This window comes from Bubalus bubalis, chromosome 4 (genome assembly GCF_019923935.1).
Source record: "Bubalus bubalis isolate 160015118507 breed Murrah chromosome 4, NDDB_SH_1, whole genome shotgun sequence".
NCBI classification, from domain to species: domain Eukaryota; kingdom Metazoa; phylum Chordata; class Mammalia; order Artiodactyla; family Bovidae; genus Bubalus; species Bubalus bubalis.
The window spans coordinates 152,708,048-152,731,488 of record NC_059160.1 but is presented as its reverse complement, the minus strand read 5'-3'; the positions used below and the strand labels follow the sequence as shown (position 1 = coordinate 152,731,488).

General features: G+C 53.8%; 1 protein-coding gene across 6 annotated transcripts in view; it reads left to right on the top strand.

Moving 5' to 3' along the window:
- The window catches only part of DLG5 (discs large MAGUK scaffold protein 5), a 120,464-nt gene extending 97,228 nt beyond the window's left edge, over positions 1–23,236 (top strand). For 2 of the 6 annotated variants that reach the window (XM_044942343.2, XM_044942342.2), the window contains 19 exons: positions 183–1,202; positions 2,024–2,147; positions 2,489–2,630; positions 3,888–4,000; positions 4,621–4,710; positions 4,896–5,046; positions 7,606–7,683; positions 8,321–8,483; positions 8,592–8,725; positions 9,387–9,533; positions 11,683–11,866; positions 12,450–12,598; positions 13,417–13,587; positions 14,471–14,667; positions 18,259–18,402; positions 18,644–18,771; positions 19,161–19,270; positions 19,933–20,042; positions 21,508–23,236. In XM_044942343.2, the coding sequence (XP_044798278.1) occupies positions 183–1,202; positions 2,024–2,147; positions 2,489–2,630; positions 3,888–4,000; positions 4,621–4,710; positions 4,896–5,046; positions 7,606–7,683; positions 8,321–8,483; positions 8,592–8,725; positions 9,387–9,533; positions 11,683–11,866; positions 12,450–12,598; positions 13,417–13,587; positions 14,471–14,667; positions 18,259–18,402; positions 18,644–18,771; positions 19,161–19,270; positions 19,933–20,042; positions 21,508–21,611 (3,459 nt within the window). In that variant the 3' untranslated portion in view covers positions 21,612–23,236. The remainder of the gene's footprint in view (positions 1–182; positions 1,203–2,023; positions 2,148–2,488; positions 2,631–3,887; positions 4,001–4,620; positions 4,711–4,895; positions 5,047–7,605; positions 7,684–8,320; positions 8,484–8,591; positions 8,726–9,386; positions 9,534–11,682; positions 11,867–12,449; positions 12,599–13,416; positions 13,588–14,470; positions 14,668–18,258; positions 18,403–18,643; positions 18,772–19,160; positions 19,271–19,932; positions 20,043–21,507) is intronic. The other 4 variants (XM_044942345.2, XM_006056938.4, XM_044942344.2 and 1 more) reach the window with 3 other exon arrangements.
- The last annotated feature ends 205 nt before the right edge of the window (positions 23,237–23,441 follow it).

The following is a 23,441-nucleotide window of genomic DNA, read 5'->3' as shown; positions in this document are numbered from 1 at the left end:
TGTAAGCAGGCCTCACCCACGGCGAGGCGTGCACCTGTACACCTGTCCGTCTGTCCGACTTTGGGGTGTGTGTGGCCCATTCCCTACCATGGCTTTACCTCCAGGGATGTTTTTTGGTGACAGCTCCAGGTCCTGTCGTCTCACCCGCTCTCTTCCTCACTCCTTTGCAACCCCCTACTTAGGTGTTCCCTCAGAGCACCTCGTGGAGCGGCCAGAATATCTTTGAAAACATCAAGGACTCTGATAAGATGCTGAGCTACCGAGCCCATGGCCCAGAGGTCCAGGCTCAGAATAAACGGAATTTGATGCAGCACAACAACTCCACGCAGACAGACATCTTCTACGCGGACAAGCTGGAAGACAGGAAGGAGTTGGGCCCCCCCGGAGGCAGCAGCTCCTTCCTGCACAAGCCGTTCCCCGGGGGACCCTTCTCCGTCTCTCCCCAGGCTTGTCCCAGCGCGTCTGAGCGCAGCCTGAGCTCCTTCCGCTCGGATGCCTCGGGGGAGCGTGGCTATGGGCCGGCAGATATGCGCAGCCGGCGGCCGCTGCTGCCCTTCGAGACTGAGGTGGGCCCCTGTGGGGCGGCGGAGGCCCCCCTGGACAAGGCAGAGCCTGACAACGCCCACAGCGGTGGGACCTGGCCCAAGGCTGTGCTCAGCTCCGTGGCGGGGCCCGAGAAGCTCTCTGTTTACAGGAAGCCAAAGCAAAGAAAATCTATCTTTGACCCAAACACTTTCAAACGCCCCCAGACGCCCCCCAAAATAGACTACTTGCTCCCAGGCTCTGGGCCTGCCCATTCCCCCTTGCCATCCAAGAGGGTGGGACCTCTGACGCCCCCAAAACCTCCCAGGAGGGGTGACTCCATTAAGTTCCAGCACAAGCTGGAAACCAGTTCTGAGTCAGAGGCCACTCTGGTGGGCAGCTCCCCGTCCACCAGCCCCCCGAGCGCCCTGCCCCCTGACATGGACCCTGGGGATCCCATGCACGCCTCACCCCCTCGCAAGGCCAGGGTCCGCATCGCTTCAAGTTACTGCCCTGAAGGGGACAGGGACTCTTCCTACCTGCCAGCCAAGAAGTCCTGTGACGAGGACCTCACCTCCCAGAAGGTAGAGGAGCTGGGGCAGAAGCGCCGCCGGCCCAAGTCCGCGCCCATCATTCGGCCTAAGCTCGCTCCAGTCGTGATCCCTGCTCAATTCCTGGAGGTGGTGCTTGACCCGGGGTGGATTAGGGCCAGCTGGAGGAGGGTGGGGCAGTGGGCTGTGAGCACTCCATGAAGAGGCCCGTGCTCGCCTGTACCGGTGTCCCCCAGCTCAGGCTTAACCCTGGCTCCTCTATTTTAGCTCTCAGCACCTGCCTGGGGGTGGGGGTAGTGAGTAGATGCCAACAGGAAGCAGACTCCCTTAGGAGACTGGAATGTCCCCTGAGGCTTGCATGATGGTGGTAACATGATGCCAGGAGAGGAGCACCATCTTGGGTGTGGGCTGTGGTTTGCTTATCTAGCAAGAAGCTTTTGAACTTTTACAATGGAACTGGGTGGTAGGGACCTACCTTGAAGAGCCTAGGGAGACAATATAGCACATGTGAATCTGTTAGCTGGCAGCAGGACAGGTGAGTTTTTGCAGGTGCTGTGGTCATTTCTAGGAGGGAGAGATGGCTATGAGCAGGAGAACAAATCTATGCTTCTCTGGGCAGACACAGAGCTTCACGTGGCTGGGCAAGTCATGTGGAGTTGTTATAGACTTGCGCCTGAGGCATACATGTGTTCTACTTTCTATACACAAAATCTGTTTCTTTGAAAGAACAGATTCTTTCTCTGTGGTTTTCTTCCAAAGTATTTTTGAAGGAAGTTCTACTCTTCCAGATGTGTTAAGACAACATGAATGAATAACGAGCTAGGAACTCTCCCAGGTGTCACTGCATGTGTCCAAGTGGGAGAAGCTAGGTCGTAAAGGACAGAAATTGCTTGCCGGTGCCCGTGTGTTTCCCTGTTTCCAGCCACTACCTCTTGCCTTTGGTTCTGCAGGAGCAGAAGTGCACCCCGGCCAGTGGAGAGCTCTCCCCAGATGTCCAGGAGTGGGCCCCTTACTCTCCTGGACATTCCAGCCGGCACAGCAACCCTCCGTGCTACCCCAGCAGGGCGTCTGTGGGTGAGCTGGCAGGGCAGGGCTGGGGAGGAGGGTCGACGTGGGTGGGCTCACAAGGCCACCCGGCCTCAGGGAGAGTGGAGACGGTCGTTTCAGGGAGCTGCTGCATGTCCTCAACAGAGCAGTCCAAAAGATTTAGCAGTTGCTGACCTACCTCGAGTGTTTCGTCTTGTATCAGTGACATTTTTTAGCTTTTCAGAGCGTTTTCTGTCCATGGCAGTCTGGGAAATAGGCAGCATTGAGGAGAGTTCTCCTGCTTTATGATGGAGAAGGGCCAGATGCTTGCATAGGTCCGGGGCTAGCTGGGTGTTGCGGGGCAGATGTCTCACCCCACCCGTTTCCAGGCACGGTGCCCCGGAGTATGGCCCCGAGCACTGTGAGCTCCGTCCTGAGGAACCCCATCTACACCGTGCGCAGCCACAGGGTCGGCCCTTGCAGCTCTCCACCCATCCCCAGAGAGGTTGGCTCCCACGGGCTGCATCCCAGGTATGTGAGGCCACCCATGCTTCCCTGAACCCCAGCCATCCCAGCCTACCTGGGCTAAAGCCACTGTACGCAGAAGGGCTCTGTATGGGGAAGGGACTTGGTAGAGTAGCACTGGGACCCCAGGGAAAGTAAACTTTAAGGTCGCTCTCTTCATTTACCAGCACGGAGCTTGAAAAGGTATTTTAGGAAGATGGTAGTGATGGCAGGTGATAACTGAGTGCCAGGCAGTATGCTCGTACGTTTATAAGCATCATCTCACTTGATTGCTATAGCAACCTTACTCTTAACTGTCTTGGTTTGATAGATGAGAATGGAGCCTTAAAAACTGAATAGATTGATGCAAGATCACTCATTGCTTCAGTTACTTGACAGATTTTAAGATTTTAGTTGATCATCTACTACATGCCACGGACTGTGATAGTTCTTTATAGTGGAAAATTAAGCAGATAAACTTCCTCTCCTATGGCATTTGTGTTCAAGTGGTGGGGGTGGGGGGCGGGTGTAAAAAAAAAAAAAAAAAAAGAGAACAGAACCACTCAGATCAGATGGTGCTGAGTGACCTTGAAGACCCTAAAATGTCAACAGATTAGGCTGTGAGAAGTTAGATTGGGCCGTGGGGAGGACCCCATGCAGGGGGATGCTGCCATGACCAGAGGGGCAAGAAGAGGCCAGTCGCACAGGACTTGGGGAGGAGCTTCTGGGAAGGAGGGCCGTGGGTGCTGCAGCCCAGGTGTCTGAGACAGAGGTGATGGGCTCGAGGGACAGAGTAGGAGAGCCTGGGAAAGAGATGGTGAGTCAGGAGGAAGGCACAAACCCTGTAGGGTTTTATCCTGAGTGCAGTGAAGACCACTGGAAGGCTGCAAGCACTGACGAGATGGAGTCTCACAGCTAGAGGAGGTCCCTGTTGGGCCTCCCCGCAGGCCAGCCCTGACCTGGGCTATGTCGTCTCCCCGCCCTCCGCTCTCCAGTCTCCTGGGAGGGCTTTCCTGAGGGAGGTGCAGGACTCTGTCCTCGGTGCCTTCCAGCTTCGCCCTGCCCACCTTCTGCAGGATTCAGGCCTTCTGCAGTCCCTTCTGCCTGGTCCTGGCCCGGGGCTTGCAGGGCCCTCTGTGCATGGCTGTGGGTGGTCACTGTCCTCAGCTGCCCGGGAGTGGCTTCTGGGTTGCTTTGAGCTGGCAGAGGGCCTCGGGAAAGCCAGTCACTTGGTCCCATCCTGGTCTTCCTCCCGAGCTCCTCCCCTGTCTGCTTCTCACACAGTGTCCAGCACCAGGGCCGCCTCAGCCTGGACCTGAGCCCCAGGGCCTGCAGCGACTGCTCTGACATGAGAGCCTCCCACGGGTCCAACTCCCTGCCCTCCAGCGCCCGCCTCGGTAAGTACGCTACTGGAGCCTTCTCGCCGGAGCAGGCACTAGCCTTCCTTTGCATCCACACCCTCATGCCCAGACCTCCTGGTGGCCCCTCTCCTGACCTGGGGCCGAGGCTGACTCCATTCTGCACCCAGAGCCCTTTCCTGTGGCCTTCCTGCAGCTTCCCACGGTGGCCATGCAGTTGCTCTGATGACCTCTAGCCCAGGAGCCCTGCTCACTACCCTGAGGTCATTCTGGGGGATGTTGCGTCGCTGTTCAGAGAATGCCACCTGGAGTCGAGCCTGACAGTTATCCCAGAAGGGCACTCATGTGGGGCTGCTTCCAGCCTTGTGGAGACAAGGCCACAGTGACCTCTGTCACCTGGGTTACCGTCTGCTCGGGGCTGGAGCCAGACTTGATACCGTTCTGCGGCAGCCTCCCCCTGCACAGATTATTCACATGCTGGGGACTGAGCGTCTGCTTTCCCTGACGGTCCCACGTTGAGGCACCCCCAGGGACAAATGGCCGGGCCCGCTTACTTCTGTGTAACCGTGTGTCTTTCCTGACTCCTAGGGTGGTGGGGAGGGAGGGAGGGGCGCTGTTCAGTCGCAGGCCTAAACTTTTGTCTTCTTGTGGAGCCACAGGGTCGTCCAGCAATTTGCAGTTCAAGGCAGAACGCATTAAAATCCCATCGACGCCGAGATACCCGCGGTCTGTCGTGGGCTCTGACAGAGGTGAGGTCTTCCTCAGCGCTTCCCTCCCCTGCTGGCCCCTCCGTCCTCAGGGCGGGGGCTCTGGGCACCGCTCGCAGCTCCCCCACCACCTCCGCCATCAGTAAATGCGGGCACGGCAGGCCTCAGGCACCTGTGCTCATGGCTGTGTGTCTGGGCCATCTGGCCCGCACCCGCCCGCCCCGCAGGCTCACTGTCGCACTCGGAGTGCAGCACGCCCCCGCAGTCTCCCCTCAGCGTCGAAGGCCTGTCCTCCTGTAGCCAGTCCCAGACCTCAGCCGCCACGTTGCCCAGGATTGCTGTCAACCCTGCTGCCCCCGGGGAGCGCAGGAAGGACAGGTGAGCAGGCCCGGGGGACGGGCGCCCCTGCAGTGGGCCAGCGCTGAGTCCTGGGAGGTGCCGGGGCTTGGGGAGGGCCCACAGAGTTGACCTCCAGCGAGGCCGCTGCAGCTTGGGTCGCCTTGCATTCGCTGGTGTCTTGCTGCAGGACATCATGAGGGAGTCCTGTGCGCTCCTGATGCAGGAGGAGGGGCGCACCTGGCTGGCCGGGGAGGCAGGGTGAGCTCTTACACTGAGTGCCCGCAGGCGGAGGTGGGGTCTCCAGCAAGTGATGCTGGTGTCGATCTGACATTGTGATGGAGTGATGCCATTCACTACCTCCCAGGCCCTTGTTCAAGCACTGTCCACACAGTAAGTTGTGCAATCCTCGTGTAACCCCGTGATCAGCAGCGTCATCACTGACCCCATTTAAGGGGAGGAAACTGAAGTTGGGAAGTTGGAGTAGTCTGTCTGTGCTCACTTGGTTAGTGATCAACCTACCCTAATTAGAATCAGACTCATTCTTATCCTTTGCTTTTTGACCCCAGAACATAGCTGCATTGCTTGACCTCTGCCCCCCAAGCCTATTGTGAGATAAAACACACGTAGGAAAAAAAGTGTATGACGCATACACGTACAACTTAGTCATTTATTGGTTCATTTTGAAAAGCAGCTGTCCCTCCAGACGTGCCTCTTCTCAGGGCCATCCCTCCCTGCACAAACTCTGCAGGCTCCTCATCCGCTTCAGTTGTTCTTCAGAGTGGGATTCACCAGCTCGGATTTCTATTTAAAGGGTTCTCTCCAGATGCTAGTGGGAGATAGGATTAAGCTCAAACTTACCTTTATTTAATTACTTGCAAGGACTGCAGCTCCCCTGGTGGCTCAGATAGTAAAGAATCTGCCTTCAGCGCAGGAGACGCAGGTTCAGTCCCTGGGTCGAGAAGATGCCCTGGAGAAGGCAACGGCAACACACTCCAGTATTCTTGCCTGGGAAATACCATGGACAGAGGAGCCTTGTGGGCTACAGTCCACAGGGTCATAAAGAGTCAGACACAACTGAACGACCAAGGACTAGAGCTAGTCTCCTCCACTTCAGTCCAAAAAACCGAGGGCCCTGTAGCTATGAGCCATAGAAACGATGCTGCTGGCTGGGCCTGTCATTAAGAAAACCTCACCTGGCTTGACAGTCTGAGCTTGTGAGGCAGCACGCCTAGCGAGTGTGAGCTGGAGAGCAGCCTGTGCTGCAACCGCCAGCAGGCCCCCGGGGGTCAGGCGCAGCTTGTATGGATGTGTTCACGACAGCCTCACCTGCGTTGTGCAGACGGGAGCACACACTGGCCCTGAAGAGGTATAGGCTGGGTGTGTGGTTTTACTGAACTCCAGCTCAGGTCTTTGAGGGAACAAGATCTTCCCCCCAGTAAAGTGGATTCCTTAGAATCAGAAGGGGCCTTGTCACATGCAGTCGGACATCCCCTTCGCTTCCTCTGCAGGGCACCACAGAACCGATGTGTGTGAGCGCGTGTGTGTGTCAATGACGCCTGCCTTCATGGTTGCTTAAATGACATCAAGTTTAACGTGTGTGACCTGGCTGAAGGACGGATTACTCATTAAAAATAGTCCCTCTTTTCTTAAGTCTAAAATACACTATCATTATTGAAAACTGGGTAAACTGGAAAAGTAGAAAGTAACGGCAATTGAATCTCTGATCAGCGGTCCCCAGCCTCTTCAGCACCAGGGATATATTTCATGGAAGACAATTTTTCCATGGACCAGGGTTGGGGGAGATGGGAGGATTTAGAAAGAAAAAAGGTTGCATAATTCAGGGGTCCCCAACATCTGGGCCTCAGACCAGTACCTCCTGTCAGATCAGTGGTGGCAGTAGATAAGAAATAATGTGCATAATAAATGTAATCCATTTGAATCATTCCAAAACCATCTTCTCCAACCCTGGTTCGTGGATAAATTGTCTTCCATGAGATTGATCCCTGGTGCCGAAAAGGTTGGGGACCACTGATCATCAACCAGAGATTCAATTGCTGTTATTTAACCTTTTGGGTGTGTGTGTGTGTGTGTGTGTGTGTGTGTGTGCGTGCGCGCGTGTGTGTGTGCGTGTACATGCGCACACACACAAGTATTACATTTACAGTGTAAATGCGTTTTATTTTATATATGTAAACATTTCCTCCTTAATGTTATGTTTCAAGCTATTTGTAATATTAAGTATACTTTACGAACCTCTTTTACAAAGAAGCTTTATTATTTTGACAAAACTCTGCATATTATAAAAGTTTAAATCATTCAGGAGGTTAAAAAGGAAGGATTACCTCAAAAAGGGCTCCCCGCTGCCCACCTGCCCTTCTACACGTGGATTCACACCAACCCGTGGATTCACACCAACCCATGTGCTCTGGAGGAGGGGGGTCTGGGGGATGGTGCTCTGCTTGGAGCTCAGGCTGCGTGCAGCGCGGTCCTGGCGGCTCAGTGTCATGCAGCTGTCTTGTCTGTTACGTTCCAGGCCTCTGTGGTTGTCTTCCTCCTCCAATCACCCCTCTCTTCTTTCTAACCCTTTGCACCTTCCAGATGCCTCCACCACCACAGATCCCTCCTGAGATTGCCTGCGGCTGCCAGGCCCAGGTCCTCCTCGCTGAGGAGTCTGAGGTTGGCCCGACAGCAGGGCCCCACCCCAGCCCCCATGCCCCTCATTCCCACAGGGCGGTGGGTGGCAGCCTGGGGCCAGCGAGTGCATGGTGTCACCTTGCTCCCAGCCTCCCCGACCCCTTTTAAATGCCTCGGATTTGCAGCAGCTTAATCTCATGATCAATTTACATCACCCTGTGTACTGGTAAATATAAAAACTGATATTTCACATTGTCCCTTTGGGGGTAAACATCATCCCAGAAAGCACTTCTTTTCCTCCGAGGGCGTCTGAGACCCCACTGGAGGTTTGTAAATTGCACATCGTGAGGCCATTCCTCTCCTGTCGTGGAAGCCTGCGTGCCCTTTCCCTGCATATATCAGTGCTTATAGTTCACACGGACCACTCTGTGACTTTGGGACTGATGCCTCTGTGTCCACCTTGGGGGTCGTGTTTGTATTGCATGTGTTGTGTGGTGCATGGGTTGTGCATCACCACTGTGTGAGGGTGGACTTCATCGTGTGCCCATCCAGCTGTGTCGTCATAGGAGCGTCCACGTTCCCTGGCCCTCTCTGCATAGCGAATGCATGCCTGACCTCAGACCCTCCCCAGACCTTCCCTTTGAGTCTGAGTCCCCAAAACCGTTGGCTCTCTTCCAAGGCCCTACGTGGAGGAGCCACGCCATGTGAAGCTGCAGAAGGGCTCGGAGCCGCTGGGCATCTCCATCGTGAGTGGGGAGAAGGGCGGCGTCTACGTCTCCAAGGTGACCGGGGGGAGCATCGCTCACCAGGCTGGCCTTGAGTATGGGGACCAGTTACTTGAGGTGAGCGGGAAGCCGCCCTTCTCTCCCTCCCCTCTTCCCTTTCTGAGTCCCAGGACCTCCTCCGTGCCCTCTTCTCTCCTTGCTGAGCCCGTTCTCCGTGTTTCCTAGTTCAATGGCATCAACCTGCGGAGCGCCACAGAGCAGCAGGCCCGGCTCATCATCGGGCAGCAGTGCGACACCATCACCATTCTGGCCCAGTACAACCCGCACATGCGCCAGCTCAGCAGCCACTCCCGGTCCAGGTGAGGTCCTGGGCCTCCGAGGGGGCGTCGGGCTGTGGGAGGACAAGTGGAGGCCGCAGGTGTGTGGCTTGCTCCGAGGAAACCACATGCAGCTGCAAGCTCTGGGGATTCTGCTGCCATGAGAGGAGAGTTGAGCAGCCTTGGGCTCTGGAGAAGAGACATATCAAGGGAGGGTTTCCCCTCCTGAAATGGGGTGTGGAAACAGGTGGCCAGGCACCCTGTGAAGCAGGATGCCCCGGCACCTGTGTGTGGTAGCCAGGCACTGAGGCCTGAGGTGGATCCTCACATTGAGCGGTCCGACCCCTGTCTGTGGGCAGACGCCAGACACCTGCCTTTGTGCTGCAGGTTGCAGGACAGGTAAGCAGAGAGAGAGAAGTGCCCCCGTGGTGCAGGGGAGGGGCTGAGATGCTCAGACACAGGAAAGGGGAGCAGCGGATTCATGTGTCCTCAGGCTCACCGTTTGCCCTCAAGTTGAGGACAGGCAGATCATGCAGGTGGACAACTGAGTCCAAGCTGCCAAGGCACTTGCTCTTCTCAGGGCTCAGATCATAGAGCTGTATGACCTGGTCTTCGTTCACATCCCAGAGCCCAGCACCACCACAGCGGGATGGCTCTGGGCAGCTGCCTGCCATTCCGTATTCTTCCTGTCCTCTGTCCCCAGCTCCCACCTGGACCCCGTTGGCATTCACTCCACCCTCCAGGGCAGCGGTGCCACCACCCCAGAGCATCCCTCTGTCATTGACCCACTGATGGAGCAGGACGAGGGCCCTGGCACACCCCCGGCCAAGCAGAGCACCCCCAGCTCCAGGTCAGTACCTGCTTGCCAAGAGCCTTCCGTCAGTGCACCTGGGTTGAGCGGGGCGGCCAGGAAGGTCATTTTTGCAGCCCCTGTGCATCCTCTGAGGGACGTGGGTCCCAGCGCTGCCCTGCACTGCAGATGGCACACCAGCTTGTCAGGATTTGGTGTGGGGAGCATGCCAGTCCTTTTCCCTCTCTCTCTCCTGCCCTCTCTTTTTTCTCTAGTTTTTCCACTGACTCAATCCTAGCTCTACTTTTTTTCTTTTTCTCCTCCTTTTCTCACTTTACTTGTTCTCAGATGCTGAATCCCACAGTCCTCACCCATCCAGGCTGGGGCTCTGGCCATCCACAGCAGTGTTGCCCCCAAGGAGCTCCTGGTTTGAGATCAGTAGATCAGTGAACAGGCGTGTACAGCACAGCTGAAGTGCTGGGAGGGGGACCAGGGGCCGTGATGGAGCATGGCTGGGAGCTGAGTGACAGTGTTCAGGACGAGCAGGGGTTACCCACGCAAAGGGTAGGCATGGAGAGAAGTCAGGAGGAGGGACCAGCGGTAGTGTGGGCAGGAGGAGGCTCTGTTCTCACAGGAACTGGAGGGGAGGTGGGGCAAGGGCTATGCAGGCTGGGTTGGGAGGCTGTCCCTGCAGTCCTGGATGGAGCCCTTTCTCTGGCATGGCGTCGATGGACTCTTCACGGAAGTCATAGGCTGGAGGCTGGGGCATCTTCAGGGCCCTCCTGCTTGTGGCCCGTCACTGCGCCTGTGATGGGTGCGCTTCAGGCAGTCGCTCAGTGTGTCTGACTCTTTGTGACCCCATGGACTGCAGCACACCAGGCCTCCCTGTCCATCACCAACTCCCGGAGCTTGCTCAAACTCATGTCCATCAAGTCAGCGATGCTCTCCAACCATCTCATCCTCTGTCATCCCCTTCTCCTGCCTTCAATCTTCCCAGCATCAGGGCCTTTTATGAGTCAGTTCTTCACATCAGGTGGCCCAAGTATTGGAGTTTCAGCTTCAGCATCAGTCCTCCAATGAATATTCAGGACTGATTTCCTTTAGGATTGAGTGGTTTGATCTCCTTGCAGTCCAGGGGACTCTTGGGAGTCTTCTCCAACACACAGTTCAAAAGCATCCGCTCTTTGGCGCTCAGCTTTCTTTATGGTCCAACTCTCACATCCATACATGACTACTGGAAAAATGATAGCTTTGACTAGACGGACCTTTGTTGGCAAAATGATGTCTCTGCTTTTTAATATGCTGTCTTAAGTTTGTTACAGCTTTTCTTCCAAGGAGCAAGTGTCTCTTAATTTCATGGCTGCCGTCACCACCTGCAGTGATTTTGGAGCCCAAGAAAAGAGTCTGTCACCGTTTCCACTGTTTCCCCATCTATTTGCCATGAGGTGATGGGACCGGATGCCATGATCTTAGTTTTCTGAATGTTGACCTTTAAGCCAGCTTTTCACTCTCCTTTTTAAGTTTCATCAAGAGGCTCTTTAGTTCCTCTTCACTTTCTGCCATAAGGGTGGTGTCATCTGCGTATCTGAGGTTATTGATATTTCTCCCGACAATCTTGGCTATACTTGCCTGCACCAAAAGTTTTGTCACTCTCTGGCTCCTCCCCTGAGGTCCCACTCATCGGGCTCCATTGCTGCCCCGTTGCCTTTGCTCAGTTTATTTGCTAGCCTTTCAGTGTCCCTGTGTTGTGAGTTCCTTGGTGGCTTTTGGTCCAGTGCCCTTTGGGCCATAGACACTGCTCAGTAAACATTTGCTGAATGAGTTGTGGCCTGGAGGTTACCCCGGCTCTGACTTTCTCAGGAGAATAAAATTAGGAAAACAAGTGCAATCCAGGTGGGTGAGATGCAACCCCACGACGTGTGATGGACAGCTGGGCTGGAAATAGCGGCGTTGATGTCCACTCTGTCCCTGAGTGGCTGGGTGACCATGGCTGTGTGCTCACCTCTGCCTTATCTCAGTGCCCTGCCTATAAACCAAGCCACTAAAGGTAGAGTCTGTGTCAGCCTCACTCCTGGCTCCTGGTTCTGGGGCCTCATGAGACCTGAGAGGGGAGCAGAAAATGGTTAGGGTGTCACCACTTTTTCATCTTTTTTCGCACCTGCCTCCCTTCCTGTGCACAATTGAAGAGCTTCGTTTTCCTTCCTGAAAGGATGGTGGGAGATGCCACCAAGAAGACCCCAGAGCCCCGAGTCGTCTTCATCAAGAAGTCGCAGTTGGAGCTTGGCGTGCACTTATGTGGAGGGAACCTGCACGGGGTGTTTGTCGCTGAGGTGGAGGACGACAGTCCTGCCAGGGGCCCCGACGGCCTCGTGCCCGGGGACCTCATCCTTGAGGTAAGTTCTGAGCTGCCGAGCAGTAGCCAGGCTGCCCTCTGCCCATGTGTCAGGCTTCCTGCTGTCTCAGGTGACATGGGAGGCGGGGGAGCACAGCCTGGCATCCCCCTTGGGTGTTGAACACTACCCAGACCCACTCTGGGTAAATATTAGGGAAGCAGGCATATTAGGCATGTTAGGACCCAGCTTGGGCACCGGCATAGGGAGGGCAGATGCTGTGCTCCTGGCAGCAGTAGGGCCAGGGCTCTAGTCTGATGGTGGGCACCATCTCCCTCTCACTGGGTCTCCTCTTGGACTGGGGAGGCAGGTTGTAGGTACTGAAAGCTATAAGGAGCGTTAGCAAGGGGAAGTGCCATGTTTCCAGTAGGCCTCACTGGCTGGGAGGCTAAAACAGGGTCTCTGCTGGGAGCAGTTGAGGGCAGAGCAGGCACTCAGCAGAGGCCTCAGCCTCTGTGGACGTGGGGCAGATGGATGCCCAGTGTTGGGGATGCTGAATCTCCTCCTTATCCCACTACTGGCCCCTCATGGGTGCCCAGGCCTCCCTGCTTCTGCCCTCTGACCTCTGTCTCCCGTCTCTGGGTAGTACGGCAGTCTGGATGCACGCAGCAAGACGGTGGAGGAGGTCTACGTGGAGATGCTGAAGCCCAAGGACAGCGTCCGCCTGAAGGTGCAGTACCGCCCCGAGGAGTTCTCCAAGATCAAGGGCCTGCCTGGCGACAGTTTCTACATCAGGTATCAGTGGCCAGGGCTGCCAGGGACTTGGGGCTTGGGGAGGGGCTTTTGGTGGAGGCTGTTCCCTGTGAACGTCCCTGTATTTCTTGCCCTTGAGGGATGGGACTACGAGCATTATTACTTTTGTAAGCTTACGATGAGATGCTTGTGACTTAGAAAAACCCTTGAAAGCTCCTAGGGTGAGACAGGCTCTCTCTTGAGGGTTTTGGGCCTGGGGAAGCTTGAGACCGCTGAGCCTCATTTTCCTGTGGCCTGTGCCCCTCTCCGGGTCTCTCCTGACTCAGGTGTGCAGATCGCTCTGCAGTGTGTGTGGCTGTCACAGTATCCAGAGTGCCCTGAAGTAAGGCATGAAAAGGGCGGAGTAGGGGTGGGGGAAAGGCGTCAGGCATTTTCTAGGAGGCACGCAGCTTTCTTCATGAGATCTGAGGCCACACAAGAGTGGCAAGTACTGATTAACTGTGTACCGTGAGGTACGGGGTCCCTGTGTCTAGGTACACCCTCCTCAGTCAAGGATGGCACATTTCCATTCTGAGAAGTTTCCGCTGTGTAGGAAGCATTGACTTTGATGTGGGAGGAGTGCAAATGGGAAAGACTCTTTTGGAAGTGAAGACACGGTCTTGGTCCTTGGCAAAAAGGCTTTTATCTGATGGGCGTGAGGGGCTCCTGATGCTCCCTCCTTTGGGAACTGCTGCCGGAATGGGGAGAGATGGGTCCTGGTCGTGGTCTGGGGAGAGCTTTAGAGCAGGAGAGTGGGCCTCGGAGCTTGGCTATAAGGGGCGGCCTGTGGCCTGACTCTTCCCCTCCATCTCCCGGTCCAGGGCCCTGTATGAGCGACTGGCAGAGGTGGAGCCTGAGCTGAGCTTTAAGAAAGATGACATCCTGTACGTGGATGACACCTTGCCCCAGGGCTCATTTGGGTCCTGGATGGCCTGGCAGCTGGATGAGAATGCCCAGAAGATCCAGCGCGGGCAGATCCCCAGCAAATATGTGTGAGTGTTCTAGAGTCGGCCTGGGGCTGGGGCGGGCGGCACCCGTGGGGACGTCCCATGTGATGACGGCCTGGGCTGCTGGGCACTTATTCTGATGTAGTCTCAGCTTCTGCTCTGTAAGTTTTGCCAAAGTCGCTTGTCCAAAAAGCTGTTCCAAGTTGAGGTCAGTGATGTATCCAAGTCAGAAGTATAGCGGCAACTTAGGAGACATGCTTTATGTTTGTTGAGATATAACTCATGTGCCATGCGATTCACCCAAAGTATGCAATTCCTTGGCTTTTAGTGTTTTCACAGATACGTGCAGCCATCACCATAGTCAATTTAAGAATATTTTCACCATCTCAGAGAGAAGCCTTGTACCCTTCAGCTACCCGCCTTGTTCTGTCTACCTGCCCCCTGTTGCTAACCCTCAGCCACCACTGGTCTCCTTTCTGTCTCTACAAGGTTCCCTGTCTGGACTTTCCATTAATGGAGTCATACCTATTGCACATGGTCTTTTGTGACCAACTCCCTCTACTTGGCATGATTTTTTTCAAGGTTCTTCCATGTTACAGTGCATTTCTGTGCTTTCCTCCTTTTTGTGGCTGGAATTATACTTTTTAGTGTCACAAGTGAAGGCTGTCTTGGCAGCTCCCTCTGACCCTCACCTGAATATAGGAGTTGGCCTGCTCTGAGAACTGCCCAGCATTGGTGTGGGTGTCACCCCAGAGTACTGGCACCAGGGGGTCCTCGGGGACTTGGGTGCTGAAGTGGCCAGGAAACCTACAGAGGATTGGCGGGGGGAGCCTGGAGCCCCAGCGTTGATCCTCCTCGCCGCAGGTGGGCAGGGCGACAGGCGATGGTTCCTTGGCCCTTCCCAGCACTGCTGTGCTCTTGTCTTCAGAATGGACCAAGAGTTCTCCCGGAGGCTCAGCATGTCTGAAGTCAAAGATGACAACAGCGCTGCAAAGACGCTCTCGGCGGCTGCACGCAGATCCTTCTTTCGAAGGAAACATAAGCACAAACGCAGCGGGTCCAAAGATGGGAAAGACCTCCTTGCCTTGGACACCTTTTCCAATGACTCCATTCCACTCTTTGAAGGCAAGTGACTGAGCTGGCTTCTCCAGCGGGCTCTCAGGCTGAGGTTTGCTCTTGACCACAGAAGCCTCGCTGCAATGATGTGAACAAAGACAGGGGTTTGCTTTTCTCAGACATAATTGATCAAGGCGTGTGTCTGGGTTGGGATGGTGGTGCTGCAGTCCTCAGAGTCTACCACCTGTAGGATGTGTCCTCTGTCCTTAAGGTCTCCCCATCTCCTGCCATCACATCCATGTTCAGGCAGCAAGAAGAAAAGGGCATGGCAACGGTGTGCCTCTTTAAACAGCTTACCTGGAAGCCCCACTCTTCATTTTCCACTTACACCTCATTGACTGCTTGCAACTGCAAGGGAGGCTGAAATGGCAAGGTTTTCACCGGTGCCCTGCTGGCTTCAGTAAAGCAGGTTCTCTTAGTAAGGAAGAAAGGAAGAATGGATATTGGGTGGGCAAAAAGCAGTTCTTGCCCAGTGCATTGCCTCTAGTTTGTTTTGAGGTTATTTCAGGCTGCTTGGTGGTAACCAGGGGCCACTGTGCAGATCTTTGGCCTTTCTGGCTTTACTCCTGTGTCTATCCTTACAGGATCCTCCCAGGGCCAGGTACCCGCCCAGTCCTGGGGTTGCGTGTCGGAGTGTCAGACATCCTTTGGCAGGTTGCCCTGTGGAACGGTATATTTGTCCTGTAAAGCAGGAGGCTCTGATGAATGCTGCTCCCTGGACCCCCGCGTGTGACCCCTGTCCTGGAAGATGTGCCCTCCCTGATAGGCAGGCTGTGGGTGGGGTGAGGGGGCAGTGGGTCTCAGAAGGCAGGACAGCTGGCTTCCTCCTCCCCTGCTTCCTCACCTGTTATTTCAGTCTTTGGCACAGTGAGTTGAGTGAGTCCCGCCCTTGTTCATGGCCCACGGTCATGATAGTCAGGTCAGGGGTTGGCAAACCAGAGCCTATGGGCCGGATCTGGTTCACTGCCTGCTCTTATATGGCCTTCAAGGTGAAAATAGGTTTTTACATTTTTAAATTTAAAATGTAAAAAAAAAAAAAAAAGACTGTCTTTTCACAATAATAGTTGCTTGATTCTCCCTTCTCTTTTCTTCTGTAGACAGCATTTCTGGTCTATGGTGTATATCCAGTAGATGTCTTTGGAAAATATCCATTTGTCTAGTCTGCAGTTCTTCAGAGATTTTTTTTCATTATACGTTTTTAAGTTATGGGGGTGTTCCCAGGTGGCGCTGGTGGTAAAGAACCCGCCTGCCAACGCAGGGGACATAAGAGGGAGCCCCCTCCCTCCCTGCCTGCCTTCAGTTTCATCAGTGTTCACTTTACTTATTTGGGAATTCTAGTGCTGGGTGCGCATATACTTAGGATTGATATACCTGTTTGGAGAAATGATCTTTTTATCATACTATAATGTTCTTTGTCTCTTGTGACAGTTTGTGTCTTCAAGTCTGTTTTGTCTGATACTATGGTCACTCCTGCTCTCTTTAGATTCCCATTTGCATGAACTATTTTTTCTTGTCTTTTCATTTTTAGCCTATGTATGTCGTTAGATCTAAAGTGAGTCTCTTGTAGACAGCATATAGTTGGATCTTTTTTATTTATGCATTCAGCCAATCTGCATCATTTAATTGGGGCATTTGATCCATTTATACTTAATTGCTCATATGAAAGACTATTTTTTAGTTGTTTTCTATATGTCTTGTTGCTTTTTCATCTTATCTTTTCCTTCCTTGCTGCCTCTTTTGTATTTCATTGATTTTTTGTTGTTGTAGTGACATGTTTTAATCTCTTTCTCATTTCCTTTTGTGTATATTTTATAGTTTTTTTTTGGCTACTATTGTAATTACATAAAATATCTTTAGGTTATAGCAATTCATTTTAAACTGATGATAGCTTAATTTCAATCTTATATAAAAGCTACATCTCTGTGTTCCCCCCCACCCCTTTATGTTATGGATGACACCAATTACCTCCTTTTGTATTATGTGAATATTAGGTACATAATTACTTTTATGCTTTTGATTTTAGTATCTGTACCAGTTTTAAAAGGAGTCTACATACCTCCATTAGGTTGCTTCCAGATTATATGTTTGCATATTTACCCTTCCCAGGAAGTTTATTTTCTCTGGGCCTCTGACTCTGGTTGGATATCGTGCTTGTGAGAGGCTCTGGAGCCCTATGATTCTGTTATTATGAGGACTTCTGACAAAGCAGATTATCCTGAGAGGATCAGAAAACTTCTAAATTGGTGCCCCTCAGTGTGGAATGTTAATAGTCATTAGGGGAGAAGACGATTCTGTTGAGCTGAAGACATGGTCTTAATGTCCATACACAGAGAAATGGTAGGTGCAGTGCATTCGTGTTTTAGGATGTTACAAAGGATAAAAGGGATCAGTGTGAATCAACAGGGATGCTTTCAACAGAAACGTAAGACTGAGTGCAAGAGGGAGTTACAGAATATTTATTGTCTGTCATTTTTGTTGGACATACATATTTTCTATGTATGTTTCTGAGCACGTAAAAGGATATACTTTATAGTTGTGTCCGACTCTTTGTGACCCTATGGACTGTAGCCCGCCACTCTCCTCTGTCCGTGGGATATACTTTGAATCCTCATAACCAACAATGATGCTAGTTGAGAAGAAGCTGCCAGGGACCAAGACTGGAGAAAGCGGGTTGGAGAGGATGCCTAGCTTACCTGTCATGTTCAAAGTTTTAAAAGAGGGGATGTTTTTATCTCTTCTTAGAGGAAGTTCTTTGCCCTGGGTCTGTGCTTTCTATTCTTTTAAAAGTTTTTAAAAGTGTTTCTGAGTTGCTAGCCCAGTGATTGGTACCCAGGAGGTGTCAGGAAGATATCTGCGTGCTGGTTTTAGGCTCTCTCTTTCTGTGAGCATTTTTTATTCATTTTGTGGACGGGGAGACTTAACTACATGTATCAACTAGGATATTGGTTTGAGTGCTGTAACTGAGACCAAATAACAATGGCTGAAGCATGATAAGAAGCTTCTTTCTCTGCCACGTAAAAGTCTGGGTTGGTGGGTAGTCCCTTGGAGGCAGCTCTGTTCTGGGGACCATCAGGGAGCCAAGTCCCTTTTGTCTCGTGTCCCTCTATCATTTCCGGAGGGTGGTTGTCATCTGCAGGGTCAGAGCTGGGCCACTGCCCCTGGTCCTGTCCGTTCAGCTCATGGGAAGGGGGATAGTTTGCTCGCTGCAAGGGGCAGGTCTGGGTCACACGACGCAGCCCGCTCAGGGGAGGTGGCATCTGTAGACAACGGAACGTCTAACGGTGAGGGGGCCGTGTGGTGAACACACATTGGAGAATTTGAGCAGAATAAAATGCTGCAATGCCTCAGGTGTCCCAGGAGTGGGACACGGTGCAGGAGTGGCTGTGCCCTGGTGCCCGGGGTGTGGGACTCTCAGTGCTAAAATTGGGCGAGTCCCAGGCAGACCAGGGTGAGCTGGGTCCCTGGCTCTGGATCTGTGGAGTGAAGGAGACAGGTGTGCCTGGGGTGAGCAAGGTCAGGGGAGCAGTGGGTCCCTAGCCCCTCCCGGCCCTCCCTCTGCTCCGGGTGGGTGCCCATCCTCTGCTGCCCTCTCTCCCCCAGATTCAGTGAGCCTGGCCTATCAGCGGGTCCAGAAGGTGGACTGCACCTCCCTGAGGCCCGTCCTGATCCTAGGGCCCTTCCTGGATGTGGTGAAGGAGATGCTGGTGAACGAGGCGCCCGGCAAGTTCTGCAGATGCCCCCTTGGTAAGGGCGGCCCTCAGGCCTGCTGGGCTATGTCTGTCCCCGTGTTTGTGTTCACCTGCTTCCGGGGATGGATCTCACAGTGTTTTCATCCTTCTGACTTGGGTCGCATCAGCGTCCAGCCTCTGGCTCTTTCTCTGGGAGTGAGGCTGGCAGGGCTGGGTTTCCGCGCAGTGCTTCCCCAGCCCATGCAGTGGCGGCTCCCGGCGCCGCACCTGCTGATCCCTGTGTCTGTGCTTCACAGAGGTGATGAAAGCCTCCCAGCAGGCCATCGAGCGGGGCGTCAAGGACTGCCTGTTCGTCGATTACAAGCGGAGGAGTGGCCACTTTGACGTGACCACTGTGGCTTCCATAAAGGAGATCACAGAAAAGGTACCCATGGGCTTTCTGGGTAAGGTTTCTGAGGCCAGGTTGGGTGGCGCTTTAGAACATTCCTGTATCTGGGTAAAGGCGGGAAAGGGGTTTGGAGTTGGGTTGTCCAGACCCCACATGGCCCCCGTTCCCAGCCTTGGCCATCATCAAAGCTGACAGCCTGTGGGGAGAGGTTTCCCTGGATGAGGTTTCCCCACCGGGTGCCACACGCCCTCTTCATGTCGGCATGGTTTTGCTGCCTTGCTCCTCAGTAGCATCTGATGTATTCACGTATAGGGCGAGGCCGGGCAGTGTCAGGTGAGGAGTGGGGCCCCTCCATGGCAGACAGAGGCTGGGTTCCTGAGGCCCAGCTCTGCCCCTGCCCGGGTGTTCACCTCTCCCCTCTGCAGAACCGGCACTGCCTCCTGGACGTTGCCCCGCACGCCATCGAGCGACTGCACCATGTGCACATCTACCCCATCGTCATCTTCATCCACTACAAGAGCGCCAAGCACATCAAGTGGGTGCCCGGCTCCTCCGGGGCTCGGCCCGGCCTTGCTGGGCATGGGGGGCGGTGGGGCATTGGCTTCGAACAGGCCTCCTGGGTAGGAGTGCCCCCCCTCCCCCCCCAGCCCCGCCACGTGCCCATCTCACACCCAGCCGGTCGTGTTAACCCAGCACAGCCCTCCCCAGCCCTCTCCGTCCTGTTTGGGGGCGGCCACAGCGCCTTGAGCGCCATACGCCACTTAGTCTGCATATCTCCCTCCTGACCCCCACGCTCTCTCTCCCTCTCCTGCCTTTCGTCTTGGTGCTCACGACGACCCAGGAACTGGGCGGCCCAGCTCCACCAGGAGCTGACTTGTGCTGTGGATGGGCCTTTGCTCTTACTGAGCTTCCGTTTTTGTGGTTAGGCTAACGACTTTCCAAGCCCCCGTATGCTCCCCCCGACCTTTGCCTTTCAGTGCTGCCAGGCTTCTGGTACCTGCACTCGGGGGCCAGCTGGGGCATCTGAGCTCTTCCCCGTCTCTGCCCAGAGCTCCCTGTGGGGCCAGCAGGCTGCGCTGTGCTCCCCCAGGGGCGCACGTGCGGTGGGGGATAGCCCTGTTATTCTGGACAGAGAAGCTGAGAGGAGGGCATGGGGAAGCTGAGAAGGCTCAGCCAGGTTCCTGGATGTCCCGATAGGGAGCAGAGAGACCCCATCTACCTGAAGGACAAGGTGACTCAGAGGCATTCCAAAGAGCAGTTTGAGACGGCTCAGAAGATTGAACAGGAGTACAGCAGGTACTTCACAGGTAGGTATGTGCCAGGCCCAAAGAGGAGCGGGTGGCAAGGACGGACACAGCCTTCCCAAGGATGCCCTTCTAACTTAGAAGTGTTATAGCCCGCACTTCCGGGGTGCCTGGTGATGCCACCGTAGTGGGCACTTTCATTATAGACGACCGGTCTCATTGCAGGCACAGGGCAGCATCGGGGACTTGTCGGTCCAAAGGTCAAGTTCACTGATTCTGGCCTTGGGTCACAGTTGGTCTTGAGTTATGGCTGCACAGGCGCTGTGTGGCACAGCTCCAGCCTTCCCCAGGCAGGTGGCACAGCAGTGCTGGCTGTGGCCATCCATGCCCAGCAGCCTCCAGGGAAGGCCAGTTTTGCAGTGGAGTTGGAAGACAAACTGCACCATTACTGTCTCTTGTCTTTGAAACAAGGCAAACTAAAAGAAACTCGATAGCAGTTGCCATAGTACTTGGTGGCTTCCAACTTCTTCCATGAAATCAGTCATTTGTAGGGGGCATAACAACATCATGGTCAAGAGAGGTGGAGACTGTGATTTTAATTAACATGTAGAGAGTGTTATGATTGGTGCTTCTCACGCAGTATTTGGTCTCAGAACCCAGCCCCGGCTCTCCTGTGTATGTGTATGTGTGTTTGTGTTTTAATTTCAAATCCATTACAGACCGATATTTCAGTTAAATACTTTAGCAATTTACTAGAGAAAGGAAAATTTAAAACTTCAAAACTTACGACATACAGGCTTTGACTTTTTATCGGATTTAGCAGATGTGAAATTACTCCGTCACATTGTCATAGCAGTTCCTAAACGTTCACTGTCACTATCTGTGGCAGGAAGCCAGGGCGTGGCGCTGTCCACAGAGCACGCACAGAGCCCTCGTCCAGTGTCTGCTGGGCCGTGGTGCTCAAACCTTGCCGAGCAGCAGGCCTGAGCCAGAGCTGGGCATGGCCCATCATCTTTGCTGAGAGTCTTCTCTGGGCCATGGGGTGCCCAGCTCTTGAGACCCAGCCTTGTTCCCTCTAGAATCTTGCTGCCAATTGGACCATTACAACATACCCCAGACTGCTTTCCAGTATACTGGGACTCCCCGTTGCACGACTGGGCACGCCAGCCCGGGTCATCACTGCTGTGGAGCCTGGCAAATTATGTGCATAGTCACATCCTGTCACCCCTATTACAGGGGTCAGGGCAACCTGGCAAAATCAGACATCAGCCTTCGTGTGAGCCCCAGATTTTAACATCGTATGAACAGTTGCTGAGAGGGATAGATAAAAAGCCAAAGAGATTTGCCCTCAACTCTTTTTCTTTTCCAATTTCTTGCTGATGAAAGAGAAGTGAGGCGGGGGTAGAGCAGTTGAGCCAAGTAGCTGAAGACAGGCAGAGCACCAGGAAGAGTGAACGATCTGTTTACGCCTCCTTCTGGGCATCTTCCTCCGAGCCAATGACGAGTGTGTTTGGGGACTCTCTTGCAGGGGTCGTCCAGGGAGGAGCCCTGTCGAGCATTTGCACTCAGATCTTGGCAGTGGTCAATCAAGAGCAAAATAAAGTCCTGTGGATCCCAGCCTGCCCTCTCTAGAACGCAGCGTTGGGATGACTGTAGCTTGGCCTCCAGCCCGACCGCCTGGCGCAGCTCTTTGCAGTGACTACGGATAGACGCCACTGTGTGTAAACACGAAGGGGAGGGATCCATGAACCGGGGCTCCAGAAGCACCTCCTCTGTAGACAGAAGGCCACAGATGGACGGGATCCAGACCCTGGCCAGCGGACTGTGCTTCTCCCACACGTGTGTGCTTTAAGACAGAGACTGTGGAGTGGGGGACTCGACACCAACCTTCCTTGTAGCCAGCTCAACAGAGATGCTGCAAAGAGAACCTTTCAGATCACAAGTTTACAAGCCTTTTCGAAGTATTCGGTTGTTTATGTTTACTTGAATGGCTCCATGTTGTCGCTGCCCAGCCCCCGCCCTCTTCCTCACTGTCGCTTTGGTGTTGGTTTTGTGCCTGCTTTCAACGAAACGACTCTGGAACCTCGCTGGGGGCTGCTTTGCTCTGGGAGGTTCTTAGCGGTGGGACCAGACCTCTGACGAATGCCCTGCTCCTCGGCGGCCCCTCTCCTGGAAGGCCCTATGACTGCGGCTGCCTAGACGTCGGTGGGTGCGGAACTAGTGCCTTCGTGGGGCTGCGCGTTCTCCTCCTGCACCTAGGAAGGTGACTTCCGCCGTCTTGTAGGCGCATCCCTCAGACTTTGTCTTCTGCCTTCTGCCACCTCTTACTTCTCATCCACCTGTGTTCACGATTCCAGCGTTCTCTCTGGTCCTCAGAGCTTTGTGGGTTCACTGTGACACAGCCAATTCTGGGCAGGGTGTCAGGCTGGGGCTGAGGCATGCCACTGGGTCCTCCTTCGGTTCTGTGAATAGTGACAGCCTTTACCAGTGCAGATTTTGCAGAGTAATTCCCAAATGCTTTACATTGGGTCAGGCACATCAGCTCTGTTTGATCTAAAAACAATTCGTATTTCAGACTCTGAAAAGAGAGCTCTTACGGAAGCTTAAGGATTTATGTGGTCACTGTTAAAATTCAAGAGAAACTGGGATCTATCTAGTCTTGGCTTCAGCTCTCACAACATGAGCAGAGCTCCACGAGGATGGCTTTGTTTTGTTTTGTTTTTTAACCATCTGATGCCAGATGTTTCTGGTTGAAGATTTGGTGTGGTTCCTCCTTAAACTGTGCGTCCTGTTAATAATAGGTACTGTATGGGGCTCCGGGGAAGTGTCACTGGGGTAGGACCTCTATTTTAATACTGTTCCTAACATTTCATTTTACTAGCAAGAAATCGCTGATTTCATTTTATTCTTTGTAATTCTAGACACTAGATTATAGTTTAGCCATACTGACATTTTTTTAAAAAGGGATATATTTTCTTGCACAGTTGTTCGCAAGGAGACACGTTTCAGTCTCAGTGCTGCCCTTCGTTTCACAGGTACATGTGTTCCGGCTCAGACAGCTAGGACCAACCGCAGGCTGTCGCGGGGTTTCCCCGGCACCCGCGGGGCCGCTGCTCTGGGCGGCTGGGGTTGGCACAGAGATGGTACAGTGTGCACGGGTACTGTTCTGACAGACTGGGGTTTTCTGTACTAAAACCTTCCTTTGTATCAAAAGTTAAACAGACTTTAGTACAACAAATAAAGGTCAATTTCTGTAACTCGTTGTGAAGACACCTGTGTTTCATGTGTTTTCCACCTCTCCCCGGCTTCCTCAGCTGTCTGTTCCTACGTTTGAGACAGCCGTCCCCCACCCCCGCAGCATTTGGGTGGAACTGGCCGCTCTCACCTCCAACTCTCGTGATGATTGGGCGCCCCTCTCACCTGCAGTGTCAGCCCCTCCGACTCCCTCCTTCCCTCCCACGT